Raw genomic sequence first — 21567 nt, forward strand, 5'->3', positions numbered from 1 at the left:
GCCAGAAAAAAAACACATGGCCATTACCATCACAGAGGCCAAGGTGTGAATCACTCCTCCATCATGTGAGCTATTATCACAGTGCTAACATAGCAAGAGTGACAATCATTCAGAGTTACATCCATATGGGCAATTCAGACTCACTAATTAACCTAAACAATCATGTATTTGGACTGTGAAAAGTAAACAGCAGCACCAAGACAAAACCCATTTAGGCGAGAACACAAGATTAAAAAAAAAAAAAAAAGACAACTAAAAAAAAACCCAAATACCTATGCAAGTTCACAATGCTTGAGAAAAGAATACTTCATGCAACCTTGGTGTCTATTTTTATATTTTTTTATATAATAGATACATGAATCTTTCTCTATATATTTGTATAATATTTGAAATTCTGACCTTAATACAGGAAGTAACCACAAACAGTATATCTGACAGATCCTGGGGTTTGCATGTCAGCAATACATTCGATGGTTGTATAATCTTCAGTTGAACTAAGACAACTTCTGTCATCAAGTGGGAAATTAACACAATTAACAATTAATTATCTCATTCCTTATTAGGGAAAATAAATGTTCATGAGATTTAGACTTCTTGGATGCCATAGTTTTTAAGGCAGGCAGACTTAAACCTAGCACCTTGATTACTAGCTCTGAAATGCTTCTCGTGGCCTTAAAAATCTCTTCACCATCTTCCCCCTGGAGATTTTGGATTTCTACTCAGTGGTAAGTTCACACAAGGGTGCAGCTCATACCAAGGGGGGAAAAAAAAGCCTTGCTATCACTCAGCGATAGCAAGAGAAACCTCAACTTTGTCTTGCTGCAGTCTAAAAGCACCATTTTTCATTTAGTAACCAGTGCTTGATTTCCTCCTTTGACAGAGTGCTCATTTTAGGTTAATGATAGGACCTTCCTGCTTGATCTTTTCGGCAATATGTTCTTCAGGTGTGAGAGGTGTATCATTTGATTTGACATTAATCAAAATGTCACTAATATGTAAATGAATCTTTCTCTGACAAGATTTAATTCAAGAGTCGTTGCAAGGGCTACTGGTGTTCACTGAGTCTGAAAGGACATCTTAATGAACTGTCACAGCCCTTGTCTGCATCTCTCGCTGCTACTTATTGTTAGTGCAGTTAAATTTATATTGGTCTACTTCTAAACAAGATCCTCAGGTCTAGAGATGTGCATAGTCTGTCACAACTAGGCATTCACAATGCAAGAAAGATCTGTGAAGTGTGATAACCTTATTCAATTTTGCGCTGACAGTGTGACCTGGCATGAATAAATACAGAAATGTCTGCTTTACTACAGTACTACACATATCTGTTTTGATAGGTACACTAGCCCAGTTATGTGCAGCAGAACTCAAGCCTGTGCTCACTGAATAAAGACATGGAGCAAATTATTTTGAACACACTTTATTAATAAAGGTTTTATTTTTTAAATTTGTTTGTCTCACATTTTAAATATTTCTGTGACATTGAAAATGAAATGAACCAGACAAAACTAGATACGAGCATGAAAATGAGCTAAAAGGTCATACCTGATTAATTTTTGTCAACTTTTACCACAAGAACAACACAATTACAGCCTAACAACTTTAGCAATTTTGTTCATCTTCAGCAATTATTTATTGGTTACTTTGTTACATAGAGTTCGTCAACAAAGGATTTGATGAATTGTCTGTTATAGTAGCTTTCTTATTACTGTTATTACTATTAACTTTGTTATTATCAGCTTTTTGGGATTTCTTTACCTGGATGTTTTAGCATGCATTGTTGAACATTGTTATTACTGGGTTTTCTTCATTTTAGTTTTGCTCAAACAAAATTTAATTGGCTTTTGCACATCTCTCAGTTTTACGGGGTGCTTTTTTTTGGTAAAATATAAAATAGGATTCCTGTTGCTGGATTAACATTTAACTCAACAATTGCATTATTTTTCAATAGGCTAGCTAATTGCTTTTGGGTTGTTATTTTGCTGGTTAGTGATTGTATAGCTTAGGTCTTTGTGAGATACTGGTCGGAATCTCAGGGAATCGGCAGGGAATTCCTTGACCAGTATTAAGGGTGCTAGACCAAAACCCTTGTTGTCATCTCTTTGCTTGGCAGTAGAGCACCGCAATGGCGACATGTCTGTAAAAACTCGCCAAGTATTGACCAAATAGTGAAACTAGTGAAAAAATGCAATGCAAACTGGAAACACAGAATGTTCTCTTTCAAAATAAAAAATGGGTCTTAATGCTGAAATCAACATGTTTCAAGAGGTACAACTTTTACTTTGAAAGTTAATGATCTCTTTTTCCAGTTTCATTTTTCACTATTTCACTAGCACTCAGTGAGCACTTGGCCAGTGTTTCCAGTGAAGTCGTCATATTCCATGCGCACTACAGACAACTACAGCAACAGGCTAGTGACCAGCCAATGGTGTGGTTATTTTTCTTAAAGCACCAAATACTTTTTTTGACGCGTTACACTTAGTGATAGCCTGCAATTTTCAGCAACTACTTGCCACCAGTTGGAGAATATCTATATTTTTCCCTAGTGGTTTCCAGAAGGTCAATTAATGGTTTTAGATGTGAGTGGTTCTGGCTTTAGCAATAGTTTTTACAGACATCCAGCCACTACTCATTAGCTTGTTGAGTAAAACACATTTTTACCAGCAGCCAGTGGTTGCTAGGGGGTCATCGATCAGTCTTTAGGCCTACAACACCTCTCTATCTTCTGGTATCATTTATCCACTTAATATATATTAAGGTTAGGTATTCTGATCACACCAACTTATGAGGTGATTTGCACAACTGAGTGCACAGAAACCCACCTTTTAAACCCAGACAATACCCAGTTCACATCTGGCTGACTGAGGTAATTACTTTACATCCGTTTTCAGTTGTCTCTCTGCCATGTCATCAGCGTTATTTCAAAGAATAGCTGACACAAGCACAACCAGAGGTAATAATATTGTTTAATGGGCAATAAAAACAGACAGTATCAAGAACACCCTACATTAGGTGACAAATGAGCTGACTTGCAGAGAATGGCAGCATGTGGCGAACTTGCTACGGATGCCATTGTTGCCACTCCCACATTGCTGCCATCTCTGCACACTAATAATAAAACATGTCATTCAAGCTGAGAGAGAGCACTAAATATCTGTCCTGGTGCTCTCTCCCTCTGTGTACATGACCCTCAGCTTCACAGTTGTTGCTCACTTTCACAATTTTCATTCTGGCTAAAATTAGTTAAAAGGGGAGTTTTGAGGAAGCAGAAGTCAAAGTCACAAAAAATTGTTGGTGTTGTTCTGAATGCTTTTTAATAACACATTCGAAGTTGTAGGAGGTTTTACAATTTGTGGTTGACTTTGTTAATGTCTTGGTCATCTTAGTTCTTGCTTCTGTGATTTATTTGTGCTAAATTCATTATCATTCCTAGGTTAGATAGACAGAAGAGGCATGGAAGTTGGAAAATCAAAAAGAGCAGTGTGAAGCCCCAAGATAATACACTGGAAATCATGTGTGCTTTGCCACTGCTACATAAAAAATTCTATGGTTAATTCAGTGTTTTAGACAATTTATGAGTTCCTGCATATGGCTTTCAAAGTGCATCTGAAATACTGTCAGTCTGCAGTTCATGCTTGTATTTTAATCCATCCGTTTCCAGATATTATTTTTAAGTAGTCTGGATTCGACCAGACCAACATTAAGAATCCTTTAGTTGAAATAGCCCCACCATATATGCCTTTAGACTTAAGCGGAAACCACAGTACCTGAAGGAAATACGCTCTAATAAGGAAGAGTATGGAAATTCCATGTGAGCCTGCTGTCACCGCTAAGCATCTGTGCTGCCCATCTGTGTGTGTGTGTGTGTGTTTTAATCAGAAGGTGTTTCTAAGCAACATCACAGATGAGCAACACTTAACCTAATAAACATCTTGATTAAAGTTATGTTTATATTTTAGTTGCTCCGGCCAACTGAAGGTTTTCTAATGAGTGCAATTATTGTATGAGCTTTACAAAGCATAGTACTTAACACTACGAAAATAATAGGGGTGGGGGAAAAAATCGATTCTGTGTAGTATCGTGATATTTTGTTTGCTAATAATGTATCGATACAGGGACAGCAGAAATCGATATTTTGTTACAAAAAAGGTTTTAGTGCTCTGACTTCAGAGCATGTTGATCCTTTTTCTGAGCAAGAATCCTGACATTCCTTCACTGTCCAAATGTGTTTAACTTTTTTTTTGGCAGCAATAAACATGTTTTATTTTAATTAAATTTAAAACTTTTTTATTTAATGTAAAATTATATTTTGTTTTAATTTACTTTCAAATTCTTCAGTCGCTGAAAGGGCTGCATAGTTTTCATAAATTGCACAGTTCAGAATAGCTATAATTGTACCAGATGGTTGCATTCAGTTAGGTTGGACTAGACTGTAATACAAACCGTTCAGTTTGTCAACAATAAAACTGAAATGAGAGAAAGACTGAGTGCGAGACTTTGATATTAGATAAAATGAATATTGATAAAGTTTACCTTTATGTACAGAATCTGAATATTGCAAAATATTTTAAAAAATTGCAATAATATCGTATCGTGCGTTAAGTATTGTGATAATATCGTATCGTGGGATGTATGGTGTTTCACACCTCTAGAAAATAAGTATCTTTTCAGGACGAATCCATAATGCTGAAAAAACTGTGGTTCCACAGTAGTTTCTTCAACCGGTAAACAGAAACCTATATTAACGATCGGGCATTGAGTGGGCAGACATAATTAACGTACTAAGACAACTGAAGTATTATAAACACCAACACACAAAACAAGAAACCTAATTAACAACAAAGCTGCAATTTGGTGAGCACTCTTTGCCAAACTCGAAAGGCACAGTATCTGCAAGCTTGTGATTAATTGAGCAGTGAGGGTGCTGCTTTCTGGCACTGAAATGAATTGCTGAACAGCAGCACTTGATAAAACTAGCAGGAACTTCACTTGTGAAGTACTGAGTTAAGTTGGAGTTTGCAGTATATTATATTGGCTGCTTAACCTCTGGGTGGCTTTTTCTAAATTTAATTCAGAGGGGCTTCTTTTTACATACATAAGGTATTATGTACTGAATTACTCTGTGAACGTGTGTAACGTGTCAACTCACAATTTAAGCAGGGAGGCCTTCACCATAAAACTAACACATAAACATAACATGGCATTATTTTATCATTTGGGAGAGAGCATTTCAAAACTGGAATTGATCAAGCATGTGCTTTGTTGATTGTAATAATTTTTGTTTTGTAATTTTAATAACGTGGCTAATTAAGACCATAAAAACAAGTTTATAACAAGCCATAGTGCTGCTCATAAAACTTTTCTGTCCCTGATTTCAAAACTTTTTAAATTTCCGTTGATAACTTACTGTTCAGCCTAGAGGGTAGATTATTTATGCAAGTGTTGGTGCATCACAGGTTTTTTTTGAATAAATCTAAAAATTCTAGCACATGGCCCATTTTCCTTCTTTGAATTGTGCTACTCTAAACCTTCTGAAACCTAATCACTCTTCCCCAAAAGCCTGTCCTGAGGCAGGAGAAAACCGTTGTGTAATGGGAACGAGATGGTAAACAATTCTGCAAAAACTGGTACATCACTAGATTGTGTCTGCACATGTGTCTGTGAAGAAACAAAAACACACAAATTTATAGCATGCTGAAAACAGTGTGTGACAAAACTGTAGATTTCTTGTGCGCTTTAAAAAACCTGAATGTGCTTTTTCTGTATTTGCTTTTTTTTCTTACTCATGTGTTAAAGGCAGTCCCCAGAGCTCTAGAAACTTTTGTGACATCCTCCGTTCTGAATGTATCCCGCTCATCTCAGTGCAACAAATGACCCATTCTGGGTTACGCCCTGTGCTTTTCTTTTTCTTTTTCTTTTTCTTTTTCTTTTCTTTTTTTTATTTTTTTGAATAGATGTTGCTGTATGTTTTGCATACCATTATGTATCTTAGTGATGCTCAGTGTCCAAACAGTTAAAGATAACACAAATCTTCTACATGTTACACACTTTTTAAAGGTCACTGTGGACTTTCTATTTCCATTTATCAAAGAACATTAATTAAATGATTAACTCCACAGACAAAAAAATGTTAGATGGCTAACTCACAGGACAATCAGTGTGGACTGAATTAATTTTTTATTGCAGATTAACGTGCAGATTATTTTCATGATTGGAATGTTTGCTGTTTGGTCTATAAACTATCAGAATATGGTTAAAAAAAACTGACTAGTACCAGAAAATATTCAAATTCAAGAAATTGGAGTTAAGAGATTATCACAGTAGCTGGTGATTGATTCAGCAACCAATTCATCATTGTAGCTTTGGATCAAAACCCTTCATCATGTTTATAGGCAGGTAATTTCTTGCTTTTAATGTGGTTTTTCCAGTCAGTCTAAGAAACTTGAGATGCTTTTGAATAAAACATACTAATTAGACAAAATAGATCGATAAGAAAGAGACTCTGTGCCTTCACAGAGGACACTCTCCCTGGGGTGTTGTGGTACCCTGGAGTTTATTTAAAGTACAAAGCTATAATTGTAGCAAATGTAGTGCCACAATGACAAGTAGATAAACTATTGTCCCACTTCTGTAGCTATCTCTGGTAAATCTAGAAGCTGTTTGTGATGATACTCTTTTTGTGTCATGTTATCTCTTCTATTTTGAATGTGTGCACCATTTCACAGTGTTGTTAGTTGAGAACATGATGCCAAATCATGAAAGCTGTGAAACAGAATGCAAGTCACTTAACAAACTAACACTTTATACTTGTTTCTTTAATCTCGGGACAGCACTGTTGAGATAAAAATGTGCAGTGAAATTAGAGTGACTGCATAATATGCACTTGTGGTTCATTTTTATCAATATTTTTCAATGACCTCACATTATAGGCCCCAGTCTGGGGCATGACAATTTATTCCATTGTCCATTACGTATTGTTTTTGCCTGTTTGGTTTGCCAAAGCGGTGGGTAGTTATAAATAAGGCTATATCCAAATATTCCTCTGTTCAGCTATTTGTTAGTTAAGCAGGTATTCTTTTTTGGGACTGGGATCACCAGTCCCAAAAGAGTTGATCTCATTGTTTTTTTAAATAACACCTTTTCATACAATTTTAGTGGGCTAACTAAACACATTTCAAAAGTTTGTGGGGACATTATCATGGTGCTGTCCAATAGTGTTGCACTCTCAAGCCTAGAAATACTACTCTCTCGTTCTCTCTGCTGTATACATTGTGAAAGGAAGCAGCTAGGCTTCAGAGTGACAGCAGACATGCATGGTGAGAGGAAAAATTAAGGAAAACTAAGAGCTCCAGGGTTCTTTCTAACTTTATCCCTAATTGACCATTTTATGTATAAATATATCTGAAATCACAGCAAATTACAGCTAACCTCATCTCACTTGCCTGGTGAAACTTATATTATTTGCTGTTGATTACTACCGATGCTTTAAACCCGCCCAAAATTGTATTTGAAATGGCCCTAATGAGATGCACCAATTGCCGGCTATTCAGTTTGTTAACTCATGCTGGTGACGTGTGTGTTATAGCATTGCATGCAAATTGCACACTTCTCCTAACACCTGCTGTACATGCATAGTGGTTAAATGACCAAATCTTATCTGTAACCCAGGTTGTCAATTAAGGTTCTTTTGGATTAATGTCATAGAACCTTTAAAATACATTACTGTGTCACTACTCCTCCAGAACTCTGACCACATTGACCCTGAAACTAATGACCAATTGATTAACATTAGCTACCTCTGTTTGCTAATTAGCACTCACCCTTGCTGTGACAGTGACGAATTTTGTGCCCTTCACCTGCTTAAAGGGAGCGTTATTGATCTATCCAGATTGAAAATCCTTACAACTGCCTGTACCTTTGTATGTTTTCACTGTGGAAGGATCCTCCGTAAGATATATGTAAACACAGACAAAGTCAAGCTCTGGCAGGGACTTCACTGTTTTCAGTGATTGAAATAATGGAGTGGGTAATTTGTTTTCTTCATTTGTGGTTTAAATGGTAGAAAATTAATGAGCTGGTGCTGCAGTACTATGAAGTTTCCAATGTTGACCAGTTCGTTCCGTCGTGTGGCTCTCAATACCAGCCACCTCAATGAAAACTATGAATATGTGACTCCATTCAGTCAGATGGCAGTACTGTATTACTGATAAACATGAGAGTCTGATTTTTTTTTTCAGAAATGCGTCCCCACATATCATTCTGTTTCATCATATTTGTTGTTACACTGTGCAGCTGAATGTGGTGAATAATGATGTTATAGATGACATCTCTTTGACAGATGGCAGTCGCTCAGCTGTTTATATTCTGGCTCTGTGAAAGATGTAATCTTGTCGAAACATCCTGACTGAATTTCTACTTTCTTTCCTGCTTCTGCTTTGCATCATCGGAAACCCCGCTTTGGACTATTTTTGAAACATTTTGATTTATTATTAACATAGGTGCATTACAGATACGTGGTAGATGACAGTGAACTTAATATTAATAAAAAACAACCCATAAACCATCTGAACATTCACCTTCACCGGCTATATTATAGTAATGTTATTCACTTGCACACGTTGATTGTGATTTATTGTTCATTTGTGGTGTTGCAGTTATGAAAGCATTTGTGTAGTCATTACTGTGGAAAGCATGCTTTCTTTACTTTTCTCCATAGCTTATACTAATTCAGTGTAAAGACAGGAAGGGCTATCATTATCGGCATGACTTTATTATTGCACTGCAATTTATTATGGTTCTGACTAACCAATTAATTTTCTTTCAAATGCTGCTTGCTGTTCAGACTCTGTTTTCATGGGGTTACCCTAGTAACCAAATGTTTGGTGTTTAAAATGTCATTCAAATGTCAGAGGAAGATGAAAAATGTTCATAACCAACATTAAACGAATCCTAGGCGACATATGAAATGTCATGTTTGGTATGAAGAGCATTCCACAACCCAAAGATGTTTAGTTTATGATTACAAGGCATGGTAGTATTTCTATAAATACAAATAACCTAGACAATATGTTGAATATCAAAGTAGCTGGCAGATCGACTACTCGGCTGATTCAGTCAAAATAGTTATTATAAACTTTATAAAGGCTATTTATTTTCAGCACTTTTACTTTAATGCAGTCACCACTGGTTTTGACATTTTCCCTTCAGTTGTAACTACCATCTGTGACTTAAAACCAATAGCTCAATAGACACAGTCCCCTTCTTTTATGACTTGGTTAGATAAGGTATCACAAATAATTTGAATCTTGGTGTTTGAGAAGTTACACTGACATACACCAGTGAACTGTTTATTACATTACAATAGGACACTGGTATTTTTCACAGTGCTGCTGTTTTCCCGTCAGTGGCGTGTTCTTCTGCCGCAAGCATTCACATCACTTCTGCTTATTCTTATTGTACATACAAAGCTCTGCCAGGAACATTTTAATATCATAAAAACTGTCTAACTAGTTTTGACAAGAGAAGCTCTCATTTGCATTATCTTGACTCTAAGTAGCAATCTATTACTATTATTAAGTGTTTTAAAGTACTGTAGAAATGACGATGTTGTTCTAAATAGCAGACCGTATAGTTTCTTCCTTTACAAAGTCAACATAATGATGTTAAGAGTGAATTTACCAGAAAATGGCAAAAAACCTTTACTCATATTTCAACTAAGTACAGCGGATTAAACCTACTAGTAACACATGTTATGTCATCTAGTAAAATCAGCTATTACAATGAAAGCAAGCTTGCACTCATTTAAATACTGAATTATGGATCTTAAAAATATCTGCCTCATGTTCACTGCAGCAGTAGTTGCACAAATGTCTGTCTTTCAAGGAAGTAAGTGAGAATTCTGCCATTACAGCCAGCCCCCTACTCACTCTTACCTGCTAATACAAGTTTGTTACATTTTGAAAATGTCAGAGCAGAGAAAGTACATTCATCATTCCCTTAGGTTTTGTCAAAGTGCTGTGCATGATAGATTGATGAGCTGACGCACAAGGTCTGATTCATTGTCCCTCACATTTCCTTGCAGGCGACAAAAATGTAATGACATGAGCACAAGTACAAGCCTGCAAACTTTTTAAAAATAAAGGTCCACCATTATCAGTAGTGCCAGGTTGCTACATTTCCTTCTGTCCATCTATCTTAACCTGCTGTGTGTAGTTTTGGGAGCCTGTGGCCCAGATCTGTCATTCCTATTCACATTATTTATTCCCCTCTGCCTGATTGACATTGGCAATAGACTTGGCCAGTCCCAGTTGGCCCATTCTGAAATTGCTTACCATAGAAACATCCCCACAGTACCAACAGACTGCTACCCCCCATACCAGCTGTTCAGTAGTCACATTCACCTAATGTAACCTACTGAGTCCCCCCAGAAGAACCCTCCAAAAAACAAAAACAAACCTACCATCAAAAAAATAGTTCTAGTTTAGTACAGATTGTCTGAAGAACTGCCCAGTTGAGACTCATATTGCAGAGCTTAATGTGACTTCTGGTTTTGCCCTTTTCTGCAGAGGAAGCTCTTGAGAAGGTGGTCGGATTAACTGAAGGAGCTGAACTTGGGGCTTATTTTGTTTCCAAGTTTTATCAAGCTTTCATCCCATTTCCCACTCCTTCTTCACTGTTTCTCTTCATTTGCATTCTCTCATTGTACAGTTGCACAATAATGCAGTGTTTGTACCTGAATACTTTGACGTAATCAAAATGCTGCTCAGATTCTTCTAAAGGAGTGTGGACAAATGTAGGCCAGAACTCTACAGAATGACAAATACCTTTAAAGTGATACACAATAGAGTTCTCTCTGAACTTACTACAGCTATACTCAGTAGATTACAGATTAGCAGACATATATTGTACTGGTGGTGTTAATTAATAAAGTTAATTACAGTGTCTTAAGGTTAGAGAAGTCACCACTCTTTCATTGATGGTTTGATGGAATTGTTGACTGAGCTTTTTTATGTGCAGAGCCAGCATTTGCCGTTTCCAGACTCCACTGAAACTTTGCCTTCCATTGAAACGATCCACAACACAATGCTGCTGTAGAAAGGCTACCCCCCCATCAAAAGCCTGACCCACTCTGAAACCTGTTGTGTTTGTGCACTTATCATTTGGCTGGCTTTACATACATACCTGCACGTTTTTAATTCTGCCCCCCTGTACCATTATCAGCAAAACATTGCTTTTTGAACACATTATCTATGTAAATACCCCAGAATACCTTCAATAGCACATGGGGAAATTTACTTTGTGCAAATTGTAAGATTTTTTTTCATGTCCAATACATTTTAGATGAATATGTTTCTAACTTTTAATTATTTTGTTTTTAACAGAGACCATGACGACCGCCACCTCCCCTATCCTATTGAAATGGGACCCAAAGAGTCTTGAAATTCGCACCTTGACTGTGGAGCGGCTTCTGGAGCCCCTGGTGACACAGGTAGATAAATCTATGACATAAACATAACAAACGGTTTTTACTTACCAGCCATAGCCAGAGCAAAGTCATACTTTTGATAATCCACTCATTTGTTTACAGTAAATAATGTTTGGAGAATTTCTGAAGTCTAATGGTGTCAATATTAATGAACAAGTAAACAAGCTATAATTGTTACAGTTCAGTATCAGAGCAGCAATTACTTTCTGGTTGCACCTTGGCTGGATCACTTGTTACAAGGTTGTTAAACTGTATTGGTTTACAGCCAGGGGCTTTGGCTCATCGCAAATGACTTTGCCTTCTAAGCTGAACAGATGGCTGAAGCAGACTTTGATCACGTTGGCTTATTGTGACAGAGTTTCTGACTAGAATTGAATATTGTTTCTATTTAGTAGATTCACTTTCAGGTTCTTGTTTTGTCTATTATAGTATTATATTATATTATAGTACAGAGATCCCTCGCTATAACGCGGTTCACCTTTCGCGGCCTCGCTGTTTCACTGATATGTTTTTTTATTTATTTTTTTAACAGCGCATTGTGTTCTGCGTCTTGATTGGCTGTAGACCATTGTCAATCAATCTCGTGCCATGTCTCCTTTACAGTACAAATTGCGTTCAGCTTGTCAAATTTACATAAATCTTCGATTGCTAGCAGTGTGACTCTGAAGTGCTGCACTGTATGTTTGTAAGTTTTCTCCTCAACAAACACAACTGTGTCGACAAAATGCGGTAGCACCCAAATGCAGAGGAATATGCTAACCATCGCACAAAAAGTTGAACTTCTAGACATGCTAAAGGAAGGTAGAAATTACCGTATTTTTCAGAGCATATGGCACAACTGAAATGATAAAAAAAAAACAAAATATAAACCATGTGCAACCACTGATACATAAGCAATAAATAATTATGAAAGCAATGAATATGAGAAACTCCACATGGAAAATATTTACCTGTAGGAAATTGGAAAGGTTAGTGACCAGGGAAACATTAGTCAAAACATAGTTGTAGCTATGTTTAGCAGGTAAACAACAAGTCACAGAACCACTAATTCTAACATTCAGTTTAAGGAAGAGGAGCCAAATGTAAACCAAAGAGCAGACAAGTTGGTTTAAAGAAAGAAAAGGAAAAAAAAAAGATAGTATTTAAGTATTTGCCATAACTTGTTGGGCTAGTGTTCTGGCTGAAGAAAAGGGACTGTAACCATAGATCACAAAGTTAAATCAGAAAATGAATACCACACACAATACTGTGGAACAGGAACATGTACACAGACAGGTAACAAAAGAAAAGGAAAGAAAACACAGTGGAATAGTGAGAAAAGATAAACAAGGTAATGATGCAAGGGGAACACATTTTGCACCAGAAAAAACAAACCAAAGTAAACAAACAAAAAAAAAACCAAACTAAAGAAAAACTTTTTATGGTCTTTGGTACCCCCCCCACACACACACACACCCAAACAAACAAACAAACAAACAAACAAACAAACAAACAAACAAACAAACAAACAAACAAAAGAAAACCTTAGTTTGATTGTCCTCTGCTAAAGAACAAGAAAATGAGTTATATATTGGAATTATTTTCTATGGTCAGGTGAGATGAAGATAAATCTCTCTGTATAAGATTTGATCCAGCACACTTGCTGTGAACCTGGCCAGAACTGCCACATTGTTGCATAGTTCTGACAGTGAAGCATTGGGGTGCGAATGCAGCAGTACAAGGCTGCGTGAATGCCAAAAGCTTTTGTGGAGATAGCACTTTGAATTCCTATGGCTATACCGAAAATATGGGTAACAATGTCAGAAGCTCAACAGAACAGGAAAATTTCAGCATAACAATCCCAAAACACTGTCAAAAGACTCGCTACAGAAGAGGAAAAAAAACAAGTGAAAACCACGACCTCGCTTTGTGTGTTGCCTGGAATAGAAGAACTTTTGGGTGTTTTAAAGAGGTAGAGCATCATAACCCCTCCAGCTACAAGCTGCTGAAGAAATCATCTTTTTTTTCCAGAAAATGTATGCAACACTACGATCCTTCATGCTGAGCTGGATTCACTCCTCCTTAGTACGGAGGGTTTTATCAGAGACGTTTTGTCTGACTTCTAGCATGTGTTAAATATGGTTTAAAGGCTCAAACCTTGGATGAACAATAAGCAAAACAAAATGTGTATGTGTTATAGTGATTAATGCTTTTTAAAGAGTTGGTTCAAGCACATGAATATGGCATGAACTGCTGTTTCCTTCAAAATCAATACCAAAGACAAGAACATCCTTGGTGATTGTACTTGTGTGATCACCAATTGTAAAATACAAAATAGTAATACGTTCAACTCCAAATTTTAATCACTTGACCATTTCAAATAGATTACTGACTAATAAGAGTTTGTTTAAGAACTCTGCCTGGAAGTATAAACAGAAACCTGGAAACCTGGATGACTGAGAACCTTCACAGACATATAAACAGAAACACTTTTCTTGAAGGCAAATTATTATTTTCATAATAAAAGTAATTCATTATAGTCATTATAGCAGTAAAGTGCTTTATAGCTTAAAGTCAAAATAAAGTGGTCTATTATTATTGGTACAAATATTTAACTGTAAATGAGTACCAATGTTGTACTTATTTAAATCTTTTTAAACAAAAGCGAATTTATATAACAATGCAAATGTGAGGTTCCTACATCATTATTCAGTATGTTTATAAAGTTACCAAATAAGATGACATCAATCCTTTTCACTTTTTCACTCCATAATTTTCCTCACAACTGCTTTTATCTTTTGCTCATACCGAGGCTGCTGGCTTGCAACTGGCTCTGATGAGCTTTAGCTTTAGCCACTTTGCCTTTGTTAGCTTTATTAAAATATCCATGTTTAAGTCATTGAAGGTTATTTAAGTTTCTCATTAGGTTTCTTTGCACACATTGAAAAGTTCCATGCTAACAACATGTTAGCATATGGCTGTGAGTGTGCACAGATCTATTTGCATTGCTGTTTTGCTCATGCATGAAGCAGACTGGCTCATTATCAGACATGTTGGAGGCTGACCATCCGGTCACAGGTCCAGGCCTAATCATCTGATTTTGGTTCCTGGCCATTTAGTGCATCTCTAGAATTTGTATTATTTATTTCCACTCTGAGTGGTTATCAGTGCAATCAGCCCACTTGTGATTTAGGGAAGGTAATGGCTCATAGCCAAAACACATTTGTCTTGCCCAACAATAAATATTATAATTACAAATTCATTATCATCAAATGTACCAGCAGCCTTGACCAAAGATCCAAGCTTCTTTGCTTGGCTGCACTGTAGGGCTGCACGATTTTGCATAAAATGAGAATCACGACAGTGTTGATGGGAGCCATATCTTTGGTCAGGTGAAAAGTGATAGCCTCCGTAATTTCTTTGTGCCTGCCGGAGTTCGACGGGTATGGGGAAGCGCTGTATAAGGTTCCCGTTATTGATGTTTGGGTGGTTGACCGGGACGGATTTTCTCCTGTCACTTTCTTGGCCTTTACAGCTTCGTCATCTCTCACGTGCTTTTTTCCTTGCCAGCTGACTTCTGTATCACGTGGTATAAGCCTCCGCCCTTGTCATTTGTTGAGCAGGAAGAGTGAGCGCTTGTTTTCGTGCAGCTTATGTCCCGGATCAAAATGCGGTACAATCGTCATCTTTTTTTTTGTTTTTTGTTTTTGTTCTGTTTTTTTTAAATCGTTGTCATTTCGAAATGAGATCGCACATAAGTATGAAATGAGATCGCGATTTTCTGACGATTAATTGTGCAGCCCTACTGCACTGTGCTTTGTACTTTTAACCAAGCCCCTTTCCTCTAATGAATGGTCTCTGCAATGTTACGATAGCTTAGATCTTTTCTTTGAATCTCATTCCTTTCGTCAGCGTTTGCTGGGGCTGTATTTCATTTGCTCCTCCTGCGGACCACTATGTTGTTGTTTTTTTGTGTGTGTCTCGTGTCAACATTTGTTAAGACTACTACTTTCTCTTCCTCAAATTCGGTTCTATTTGGTTGTTGTGTAAGATTTCTTTGTTTTTTGCTGAAGGATATTATATTTTGCAGGCAGAACTATACAATGCATTTTCACATGTTTCAGTGAGTTTTTTCAGAAATCAACAATGAATTTTTAAGAGGCTTATTCACAGAAATCCTAAAATTACAAATCCTAAAAATACAGAATCCCACTGAGTCTGTTCCAGCAGGCATACTTTCTTTCCCCCAAGATGGCCTAATAAAGTTGCCTTATTGCAGGGCCGACCCACTGGCAGTTGTGGATATTGGATCTGTGAAGGTTAAAATTTCCTCACAGGCTGGGGCTCAGTTTGTTTACTGTTTGGTTCTCCAGAGAATGTTTCAAGTATTGATTTTATACTTTTGCCAGCTTTATCTGTTACAACCGCACTACATAGCCCTTTCTTCTCCTATGTCCAACCTTTACTGTTTGCTATTGTAAGCAAAAGATTACTATACTGTCTAGGTTTATCTGAACTTTGAGCTTTTCTGTCAAGCCATTTTAAAATCCTTCTGTCTGACTTAAAAGTGGGACCAGGTCTCGAAGGATGCCTTCCTCTTCCTCTTATGAGGCTTTACACTAAAGTCCAAAGTCCTCAACAAGTCATGATGCATATAGGTGGCGTTTTATTTACTGTTTTCTTACTATTTGTTCCCTCTTTTAGTGGCCAGGGGAAAAACAGAAATCTTCATAAAAATAAGTTGAAAGTTTTCATTACATCAGCTTTGAAAATCTCTGCATGATACATATGAAAAGTGATGAAAGCAAGAGTCTATTTGAAATAAGCCAGATCATTGGTATTAAAGTACAGACGGTGTTTCAACAATGTTCTGCTGAAATCAAACAAACATAGGACTTTTTTTGAATTTGGTCAGGTGACTTGAGGTGAAGCTTGTTGTCTTGTTTGCTGTTAGAGCCTGACCAGTACAGGATTTTTAAGACTGTTATGGATATTTGGTGATTTAGATATGTGCTATCTGTTTGCACATATGAAACATAAACATAACAGTTGTTATACATAGTTATTTATGATTTCTTATTAAGATAATATGACAGTGTAATTTGAATATTGTTTTATTATTGCAAGAACTCGGATGGATTACTCACTTCGACTCTGTCCAAGTCTGCTGGAATCAGCGGGTTGTTGTGCTTGTGCCATTCCAAACACATGTTGCCAAAAGGGAAGACGTAGACTATGCAACATCATCAGTTAAAACATAATGAAAGTGTGCTGTGTCTGTGTTTTTGTTTGTTTGTTTTTTCATTTTGTAAATTATTATTTATCAGATGTTATAAATACAGATACTGATACATTGGCAAATAACTAATATTGGCAGATGTTTGGTAACATCTTAGTTTAATGACCAAAGTGTATATATGTCTGTTACCTAACTCCTCCAAGAAGCATTTTTCAGTCTGGATGGGACTTACTATATAAACTACTTAGGGTACTAAGATTATCACAGGTCATGAAAATTTTCTTGCATATTTGTAAATAAATGTTCACCTAAAAGTGATGCCAATTGTGGCTTTAATTGATTACTTTGTTCTAAATAATAAATATTTATCTTGTAGAGGAGACCAGGATGTATATATTTTTATTACTCATTTGTTTTGCCATCTTATGATATAAAGTGATATAATAAACATAAAAGGAGTACTATAATGAATTAACACACATGTCTGTTTTTTCATGCATGAGTGAAGTAAACAAAGTCCTGTAGCCCTTGAAAGCAAAATCACCTATAGGGTGTTTTTTTGCTACTTAAAAAAATGCAGAGAGTAGAGAGTAAAACGAGTTTCTTCAGGGCTCTGATGTTCATATCAATGTCAAACCAAAAAAGCCTTTGACAGGGTAGTAAAAGTATTGAATAGGATCAGTGCAACCTTGCCTCCATTTTCTAATCCACTAAAATAACCTTGAAGATGACATGAAGTGCCACGTATTGAGTAAAAATTAATTTGTAGCCTATTCATCTGCAAATCCTGAACATCCTGCAGTCACATTGGTGCTAGGCGTCATTGTTTTATTTTTCCTGACACGGCTGACTTTGTGCCTTTCCTGCACCAAAACTCCAAACTAAAAACAGAAGAAAAGGTAAATTCCATATAGAATAATATTATTAGCATTAATAATGTTTTTGTATTGTTTCTTATGTTTCATGCAATGAAAGGGAGACGATAACTGTATATGCAGAAGCACAGCATGAGTTCAGTCTTTTTAAGCCTGAGTTATTGCTGACCATCAAACCTTACCATCCTTCTGCTTTTCTCTGCCTATAAACTTTATGGGTTTTGGCTTTATTTGTTTTAAAAGGATTACATTAAAATTAATAATGTACCACCATTGCTGTTTGCCTGGAAGAAAACCCAGACGTGCATGTCTCTCTAGTTTTCTGGCATCAAATATCTGAACTTTCCAAATCACTGTGTAATTTCAAGTCGGCCTGAGGTTACAGTAAGTTGTCTGCAGGTAGGAAGTATTGAAAATTTGAATTGCTGGCTTCAATTTAGTGTTGCGTTTTGTGTATTATTATTTTTCCAACATCTGTCAGTCACATCCTATGCTTCTCTTATGCATGGTCATCTAAATGACAGGTAGGTAATTGCTTACTGTTACTAGGACAGAAAGCTGATGAGCTTAGAGTTTTAACATGAAGTGATCATTATTAAATCTTAAATGATGTGTCTTCTGACATAGTCATTTGTTTGTGCTGATTTATATTTAGCTGTTTTTTGCTTCAGTGACAACCTAGGTTAATCTAAAAAGATTCATTCTGATTGTGTGAATTTAGTAAGATGATAGTTATTAATTTAGCCAACATATGAACTCAGTTGATGACTGTTTTCAGGTTTTCTGACATTTTCCTTTGACTTACTTAGAAAAATCATAGAAAAAAGAGCTTGTATCAGTGGGTGTGAATGGGTGAATGAGGCAAGATTTATAAAGCGCTTTGAGTGCTCAGGTAGAGTAGAAAAGCGCTATATAAAAACCAAGTCCATTTACCTTTTTGAAATGATCGATATTACAGTTCACATTATTCATCATTCATCTTATGTGCAGCAACAGTAAAAAGATCATACTCTGGCAAAATCCATTCTCCACACAACCAGGGGAATAAGCACAATAGCTAACTATGGTAGTTCATCTTTCCTGCAATTGCACTGGAAGTGTGAAACATTTTGGGATACAAACCAGACACTGTGATTGTTTTTCTTGTCAATTTGGATGATTCAGTGAGTGATGGAATAAAAGGTTGCCTCGGGAGGATAGACAAACAGGCTCACACTGACATTGCTGAAGATAGCAGCCTCGTTTATCAAGACCAAGCCTCTCCCACCTCAGAGACAGTACTGGGCAAGTCCTAACTAATAAAACAGAAAGGCTTACTTTATCACTGTGTATGAAAGCAACATGCCTCTGATATAGTAAACATTTTTTTATGCTGCAAGCGATGGCATTGTTTTTTTTTTCTTTTTGAAAAAAAGAAATATACAAAATTGGCCTTGAGAAGCAGGTACAAGAAGTTAGGGTATTTTCATCTACTGCAATGCAAACTTTAAGCATCCTGGAAGGGGAACATGGGAGTCAAGAAGAGAAACCAGCCAGAATAGTAAATAGGCTGTGTAAGGCTTTAATATACCCAGAGAAAATGATAGAAACTGTGAATTTTTAGACTGTAGCTTTACTTTGCTTTATTCACAGCCTGACTGTGAATATTTTCCTGAAGTGCTGTTAGCCCTCTTCCTTTGTACATGTCAATGAGAACCCCAGATGTAGTAATGTCTTCAGTCAAGACACAGTTGTTGATTCTTGAGGAACGAAGGACTAATAGCCATTGATTATGCAGATACATTTACTTGGTCATAAAAAGATTAGAAATTATTTGTGTGACTCTGCTTGCTTTTAACTGTAAGGGAGCCCATGTTCATGAAAGGAAAGTACATTTCCTGTTCTTCGTCTTCATTACGAAGTCACTCATACTGATCCGAACTGAATGGAGCATAAGACGTCTGGAATGACGTTAGTTGGTGCATTAAAAAAAGTGTATTTAAAATGGCTGATACTATTCATAACTGCTCTTGCATAATAATGTGTTTGTCATTTGATAAGGTGAATAAGTAAAAAATAAATTCAGCAGTTTGTAGGAGATCTTTTGTGCTAGGCAGTAAATTTTGGGGGCTATAAAGAGCAGTATTGACTCCCTGTCAGTGAGATTGTCCTTGCTGTGCAGTATATCTTGCTTCTTGTATTGCAGAGAAACTAGACTTATACTTTAATATATGTTTGCTGAGTCCAGGGTTGTAATTGTTTTGCAGCAGGAACCACTAATGAGATTAAAACTCTCCAACTTAAATACTGAGGTTACAAGTTGTTGTCTGTCAAATAATATATCATCAGAGAAAATACTGTTCTTCTCTTTGTCACAAATACACAACACATTGTACTCAATTTTTACTCACTTACATAAGTAAGTAATGCTTGTTTTGTTTGTTATGAGTTCATAAACCACTGACAGGACATCAAGGTATTTAATTTTTGAACAAAAAAGAGATGGACATGTTTGGACCGTATTTTTAAGTTACCCACTGGACAACAAGTTTGTATTGCTTTCAGTCATCTACAGTAGTATATTCATGGAGATGTTTGGCTTGCTTTGGTAATGATCAAAATGTAACATTATATGTAACGTTTTGTTATTACTCTTTAGGTGGCCAGTTGAAAACTGCAATCAGCTAATTTTGCTTTTTTGTTCTAATATAGATTTTTTATTTTCTGTCCTCAGCTGGAGGGAAAACCACAAGAACACTTTTACCTCTTTAGAAATGTAGTTTTCCTTCCTTCAGATTGTTTTTTTTTCCTCATTCAAGAGGAATTGTAGTCTAAAGGGGTTTTGTACTTCGTTTTATGTCTAATTATAATTCAGTTAGATGCATTAGCTTTGAAGGTCTTTTGCACAGTTCAGTGCGTTCAGCCCGATTCTTGCTATTGTGATGTACATGCCAAATTAATTGGTCTTAGACTGATTAGCTTAATATAAAATTTAATAAAAAAATATTCAGCTGATCTAAACTCAGACAAAGCAGTTTAGACTTTGGGTGTAGATTTTGTGCATTCCTCTGTTGTTAAGCTTAACATAATAATGACATGAGTACCATTTGTACATGACAAAAGTGGATTTACTACCTGGTGTCGCCTCCCTAATTCCATCTTTTAGATGGATTTTCCATTATTGGGATATATGATCACTGATGTGACATTCTGCCTTAATGTGGTGTATTGGAGAGCCTCTCTGCTGTGCAGTCTGTCCAGTTTGCCAGATCACAGAGAGCTACTTAGCCAGCTCCTAGTTATGGTTTCTTCCTTTAGTGGTCTCTGACTCCCTAGTTTATTTTTGTTACTCTAATATGGATCAAATCATGGTGAGTAATCATGCTTTGGTTGCACAGGAAAAAAAATGCAAATAAGTGTTGATTGCTTTTGGTGTTCTTATGGTGTTATTAAGTTGAAAGATCCTTTTCCTTGGTATATTAACTCCACAGCCTGGTAATAGGCTAAGGAAGAGCCTTAATGGCTGTCAGCAGTTGATGCTTTAATCACCTTTGTTTTTGTATGTCATCCAAGCCTAACATTTGGCTGCAAGTTACGGTTGGCACCTGACACACATATACACACTCTCTAGTCAAGGGGCTTAACATAAAGGGAGGGGAGACGACGACGGCGAAGGGATTAAGGCTTCATGCTGCATCACTGTCATAATCCATTAAGCTAGCGGAAAAGGAGGAAGCCTGGACCTCAAACAGACAATTTTCAGAGGCAAGAAGGGATGCTTTACTTCTCCTCAGAGTTTTAGAGTGAAACCACAGAACAGTCACTCTCAAAGTTGGGTAATTTGATCTAAGTTTGGAGAGTAGTCCTAACAGCAGTGTGGTAGGAAGTTGTAACACCTTACTTTTTCTGGCGGTAGAAACTTATTTATTTATTTTGTTTAGGAAAAAAAGAAAATCACTTTAAGAGGTGACTTTTTTGTATTATCCTAGAAACAAGTTTGATGTAGTCTT

General features: G+C 36.5%; 1 protein-coding gene across 1 annotated transcript in view; it reads left to right on the forward strand.

Annotated features, from left to right (window-relative positions):
- The window catches only part of ctnna2 (catenin (cadherin-associated protein), alpha 2), a 332764-nt gene that overhangs the window by 17244 nt on the left and 293953 nt on the right, over window positions 1-21567 (forward strand). Inside the window, exon 2 of the mRNA XM_084931407.1 lies at window positions 11382-11488. Coding sequence (XP_084787533.1) covers window positions 11387-11488 — 102 coding nt within the window. The 5' untranslated portion in view covers window positions 11382-11386. The remainder of the gene's footprint in view (window positions 1-11381; window positions 11489-21567) is intronic.

Source organism: Perissodus microlepis, chromosome 6 (genome assembly GCF_051167445.1).
Source record: "Perissodus microlepis isolate ML-2025 ecotype Zambia chromosome 6, ASM5116744v1, whole genome shotgun sequence".
Lineage (NCBI taxonomy): Eukaryota > Metazoa > Chordata > Actinopteri > Cichliformes > Cichlidae > Perissodus > Perissodus microlepis.